This window comes from Cucurbita pepo, chromosome 17, assembly GCF_057944985.1.
Source record: "Cucurbita pepo subsp. pepo isolate OVF chromosome 17, ASM5794498v1, whole genome shotgun sequence".
In the NCBI taxonomy this organism is placed as follows: domain Eukaryota; kingdom Viridiplantae; phylum Streptophyta; class Magnoliopsida; order Cucurbitales; family Cucurbitaceae; genus Cucurbita; species Cucurbita pepo.
In genome coordinates, this window is record NC_141814.1 from 3,515,601 (window position 1) to 3,522,024 (window position 6,424).

General features: G+C 38.4%; 1 protein-coding gene across 1 annotated transcript; it reads left to right on the plus strand.

The window, feature by feature from the left end:
* The first annotated feature begins 1,395 nt into the window (after positions 1–1,395).
* On the plus strand, positions 1,396–3,957 carry LOC111778477 (subtilisin-like protease SBT1.4). Its single transcript, XM_023658333.2, has one exon. It carries the CDS (start codon positions 1,454–1,456, stop codon positions 3,767–3,769), a length of 2,316 nt encoding a protein of 771 aa, XP_023514101.2. The 5' UTR covers positions 1,396–1,453; the 3' UTR covers positions 3,770–3,957.
* Positions 3,958–6,424: the final 2,467 nt, after the last annotated feature.

Sequence of the window (6,424 nt, forward strand, 5' to 3'; positions counted from 1 at the left end):
CTTCATCTCAAAATGAAACTTCTTTCTCGATAAATGTGGATAGCCGTTCCAACGACTAACTCAAAATGAGCTATCAACTTCTAAGATAATAATTAGCTATGAGGTCCCACGTCGGTTGAAGGGGGAACGAAATATTTCTTACAAGAATGTGTAAACTTCTCTGCGTTTTAAAACCATGAAGTTGACAATGATGTTGTAAAAGTCTAAAGTGGACAATATCGGTTAACAGTGAGTTTAGGCTATTACAAAGGGTATCAGAGCCAAATACAGGTATGTATGTCAATGAGGACACTGGGCCTCCAAAGAGGGTAGATTGTGAGATCACACATCCGTTAGAGAAGAGAATGAATTCATTTACTTATAGAAACTTCGCCCTGATCGAACTATTACACATAGTATTAAAGTCAGTCCCCAAACAGTACGAATTGGTCACTACGTGTTAACTTATAATTTTTTTTAATCAATTTGAATTAAAGTATCAATAAATTCACCGTTGTCGTGTGAATATCAATGATATTAGACTACGAAATATTTATTTAAACTCTATAAATAATAACGTAAATTCAAAAAAAGACAAAAATGTAATTTAATTATTAAACACATTTTTAATATTTATTTAAATTATGATTTATTTTCTAAATCTGTTACTCATTACCTTTTTTGTGTAAAATAAATATTAAATATTTTATTTATTTCACAAATATTATTATTTATGATCCTTCGAATTTCTGGTTACTTTTTTAATTATATTTTTAAAACTAATAGCTAATAATAAATAATTTGGGTATAATTTAAAATAATGACATTTATTATTATTGTAAAGTTGAATCAATACATTAATTATTATTATTATTATTATTATAAAGTTGATATTAAATCTCTAATAATTAATAAAAATCAGACTAATAAATTATTTTTAATTCATTATTTTATTTAATGAATGATGCATTATTTTTATTAAAGATATTATTATTTTGCTATAAAAAGACAATTTACGAAATATTCGTGTATTTTTTAAAAGAAAAAAAAAGTACTTTTGAAAATACGCTCCAATGTCTTATCATAATTCATGACGTAGACGATTCCTCCCCGTCCATAAAGAATCTTTATCTGAAGACGTGTCGCCCATTCATTGGTTGTCTCATTCTATATATTTTTAAAATAAGGGACCCACATTTAATTCATATTTATAATTTAATTTTAATATATATTTTGAAAAAATATTAAACTTAATTACTTTTAATATATTTTAATTTATTTGAATAAAATAAAACTAAAGAAGTTTGTAATAAAATCCAAACGTACAATTAACAAATTTCTAAAAAAAATAACAAATAAATAACAATAAGCTGACGTGGAATAAAGTGGACCTTATAAAGTTGTTTATTTATATTTATTTACTTCTCCAGTGGCCCTTTGAATCTATCCTCAATTGCAGAACAGAGGTCCTCCAATGGCGAATCTCCATCTCTGTTCTTCGGGTTTCTTCTTCCTCATCCTCTGTTTTGTTCCTGTAATTTTCTCTCGATCGCTGCAAAATCAGGAGACCTTCATTGTTCACGTCTCCAAATCGGAGAAGCCTGCTCTGTTTTCCTCTCATCATCATTGGCACTCCTCCATTCTAGAATCACTCTCTCCTTCTCCTCATCCGACGAAGCTTCTTTATAGCTACGAACTTGCCGCTAATGGTTTCTCTGCACGCATCACGGCTGCTCAGGCGGCGGAACTGCGTCGGATTCCTGGAGTTATTTCGGTGATTCCTGATCGAGTCCGTCAGCTTCATACGACTAGGACGCCTCATTTCTTAGGTTTGGCGGATAGCCAAGGGCTCTGGGCGGAAACTAATTATGCTGATGATGTGATTATTGGCGTTCTAGATACTGGAATTTGGCCGGAACGACCGAGTTTCTCTGATGAGGGACTTTCTCCGGTTCCGGCGACATGGAAAGGCACCTGTCAGACTGGGGTAGGGTTTTCGGCTTCGGCCTGTAATCGGAAGATTATTGGTGCGAGAGCGTACTTTTCTGGATACGAATCTGCTGTACGAAGATCGCTTCAAGGTTCATCAGATTTCAAATCTGCTAGGGATACGGACGGCCATGGGACTCACACTGCCTCTACAGCTGCAGGTTCGTTCGTCAAGAACGCGAGTTTTTTTCAATACGCTCGTGGAGAAGGTAGAGGCATGGCGAGCAGAGCTCGTATTGCTGCCTACAAAATCTGCTGGGAACTTGGTTGTTACGATTCTGACATCCTCGCCGCTATGGATCAGGCGATTGCCGATGGAGTCCACATCATCTCTCTCTCAGTCGGATCCTCCGGTCGGCCCCCTGCGTACTATCGAGATTCTATCGCAATCGGAGCATTCGGCGCGATGCAGCACGGCGTTGTCGTCTCTTGCTCCGCTGGAAACTCTGGTCCCGGTCCCTATACGGCTGTGAACATCGCTCCATGGATCATCACCGTCGGTGCCTCCACAATCGACAGAGAATTTCTCGCCGATGTGATTCTCGGAGACGGTAGGGTTTTCAGCGGCGTATCGCTCTATTCCGGCGATTCTCTTGGTGATTCCAAGCTTCCATTGGTCTATGCTGGAGATTGTGGTGACAGGTATTGTTATTCTGGAACTCTCGATTCGTCGAAAGTCGCCGGGAAGATCGTCGTGTGTGATCGAGGAGGGAACGCCAGAGTCGCCAAAGGAAGTGCCGTGAAAACCGCCGGAGGTCTTGGTATGATACTCGCCAATACGGAGGAAAACGGCGAAGAGCTCTTAGCAGATTCACATCTTATTCCGGGAACTATGATTGGAGAAATCGCCGGTAACACACTTAAAGACTACATCCATTCAGATCCGAGCCCCACTGCTACAATTGTGTTTCGCGGAACTGTAATCGGCGATTCGCCTCCGGCTCCGAGAGTCGCAGCCTTCTCCAGCCGCGGCCCGAACTACAGGACGGCGGAGATTCTGAAACCAGACGTTATAGCTCCGGGAGTTAACATTTTGGCCGGCTGGAGTGGCTACAGCAGTCCAACCAGTCTAAGCATCGATCCGCGAAGAGTCGAGTTCAATATCATCTCCGGAACTTCAATGTCTTGCCCTCACGTCAGCGGCGTCGCCGCCTTGCTCCGGAAGGCTTTTCCAACATGGTCGCCAGCGGCAATCAAATCTGCTCTGGTCACCACTTCTTACTCTTTGGATTCTTCCGGCCGCCCAATCACAGATCTCTCCACCAGCAAACAATCAAATCCGTTCGTTCATGGCGCCGGCCACATCGATCCCAACAAAGCTCTGAATCCGGGCCTGATTTATGATCTCAATCCTCAGGACTACGTTTCATTTCTCTGCTCGATTGGTTACGACTCTCGCCAAATAGCTGTTTTCGTGAAGGATTCTCCATACGCCCAACTTTGTGAACACAAATTGACCAGCCCTGGTAATCTGAACTACCCATCCTTCGCCGTCGTGTTCGATTCCGACGGCGACGAGGTGGTGAAATACACAAGAACTGTCACAAATGTCGGAGACGAAGTTGATGCTGTTTATGAAGTGAAAGTAGAATCCCCACAAGGAGTGGAAATCACTGTTCTTCCAAACAAGCTGGAGTTCAGCGCAAAGAATCGGACACAGTCTTATGAGATTACATTCACCAAAATCAATGGAATCAAGAACTCAGCAAGCTTCGGGTCAATTCAATGGAGTGATGGAAGTCACATTGTTAGGAGTCCAGTAGCTGTCTCGTTCAACAGTGGATACATAGCATCAATGTAAGGTATGTTTGTTGATATTGAATAGGAATTTTAGAAGTAACCTTGGTGTCCGCCATTGTAGGTGGGTTCCAAAGCTCCTCATACTGTTCATTTAGATTATTCTGAATCGTATGGAACAGTATGAAGCTTTATAATAATCTTCGATATCTGAAACTCAAAGGCAATAAACCCTAATCGTATTGATCTTCATCCTTGTGTGATGTGAATCTCCATTGAAATTGATTCTTGTAGCTTGAAAGCTGAAACAGAATTAGGATCAAGATAAACAGGGAATCCGTCTCATGAATTCTAAAGCATAGACAACGTTCCATTCCTGTTCTGTTTGGAAGACAAGAAAATGTTGGAAAGAGTTTTATTTTGAAATATACGTTAAATCTCACCATTTGTGATTGTGCCCGGAGCCCGTCATAGAGGACAATTACTAATTTGAGTGGGTGGGGGAGAATGTCACAACCGTTACAATGAAGAGAGTAGGTTATGATCTTCGTGTCGAGAGATATAAAGTGGCTACCTCAAGAGGCGTCGTCAATTCTTCCTACCCATTTAAGCTTGGTATTTATTTCTTTACTTATAACCATATAATATTAGTTTCAATTCATTTGAATTCGGCTCTTCAAACTCTCTAGTTTTTTAGAACTTTCTTTTCTAAATGGGACCAGATGCTTGAGTATAAGTGGTCGGACTGAAAGGGACACAATTTTAAGTTGGCTGACTCACTCGATGATAAAGATGAATGCGGAGAGCCCTAAAAAAAGGGTGCATTTAGTTCTTCACAGAAGGTCACCATCATTGATTTGGAATTCAAGTGAATGGATAAAAGAGAAGGAAAAAGAGAAGGAATTTGAAGTCCATGGATAACTTAATGGCTCTGTTTCTTCCAATATAGTCCCACTTAATGGCTCGACATGTCGACTTCTATGAACGCTACCTCACTGTTGAATTGAAATCGATATTAAATATCGAGGTTTGCTTCAACTTATAATTTTCTTCCTCAAACAGTATTTTCAACAATACTTGATAGTGACAACTACAGAGCTCGAAACGATCAATACTTGATAGTGACAACTACAGAGCTCGAAACGATCAATACTTGATAGTGACAACTACAGAGCTCGAAACGATGGCAGTTAGACATAGAAAACGAGGGAAGAAGAAGGATGGTGGTTGCTAGATTGGCCTGATTATTTATTTTTCTTTTCATTAGGTTCTATTTATGTTCTCTCTCTCCTCTTCCTCTCGGTTGAGTTGCTTCCCTTCTTTCCCTCGTCAACTCAATAAAGCACCTCGTCAACTCGGTGAACTTGCTTCGCTCTTTGCTCGCGGAGCGGCATATGAGATTTTACACTTTGTTTTGATTTTTTCCCTATAATTTTGAACTTCCAATTTTAATTTCACAATTATACTTAAAATTATACGACACATTTACTTAGAGATATCCATTTAATCAGCGAGATTCACGGAGAATGGGAAGAGATTCCTCCTCTATTAGATAAATGGGATCGTGAACAGGAATTATATTTCTCGTCCTCTTTGCCTCTTCCTGTCTAGTTTTCCAACCCGCCCCGCTTAATATAAATATAATACATTTTCAGAAATAGACTTTCTAAGTTCTATATAAGAGAGAAAAACTCTCTAAATTTTATTAGAAGTTCTAATGAGCTTTATATTTTTCATGTTTTAATGGGTTTAGTGTCTACTTCGCATTTATTTGCTCTTATAATAACAAATATTTTTAACATTTCGGCATCTATCACCGACCACTTCTCACTTCTCCTTGACCTTAATGCCACAGACAAAGATCGAGTAATATTAAGAGTATAGATAAAGCGTAAGTCGTCTTCATCTAAGGCATTCTACTAGTTCAATCTGGGACAGGAGCGAAAGTCTTCGAACAACTGCCATCTCAAGCTATTTTCTTTCCTCTCCTTTACAGTCTCTTGTGGTAGTCAAGGAAGAACACACCGTTTTGATTCTTTGGACCTTTCACTCTGTCTTTCTTCGCTCCCAGTTACAGTTCAAGAAGAAATGGGTTCCGGAGCTCAGCAGCTCGACTGACAAGTTCTTGTTTGATCCGCCACTCACTCTTAGAACACCACAATTTTCATCGGTCTTGGAATAAAAAATATGAGAAACGTCTTATCCTACCTATTCTTGTCATATTTCCGTGTTGAGAAAATAAAAACATTAAGTATTTTATTGTTGACAATTTGTTTATGACATCATATTATTAATCGAAACATCAAAAGCTTGACTCTAGGCATATCTGTGGAATTTTAGATCCAACCAAATTGTTTGGTTTGTAAATTTTCTTGACCAAAATAACCTTTATTAAATAATAAACCTAATCTAACTCTGTATACTTCTTGGCTAGGGTTGGGTAGGATTGTTTGGTCATTATTCAAATTTTGTTTTTAATAAAGTAAAATAATAATTTTAAAACATTTAATTAGAATTTACAACTTAGTCAACCGTTATATCTAGTAAATCTATATTTCGTTATACATAGTAAAGTTGGTAAATGACGTAAAATGTCTTTGTAGAGTAAAATGTTAGGGTAAAACTATATATGGTAATAATTATATATAGTAGATGTTATATCTGGTAAAGTTAAGCTAAACCATATATATATATATATATATCCCGTCTAAAACGGTAC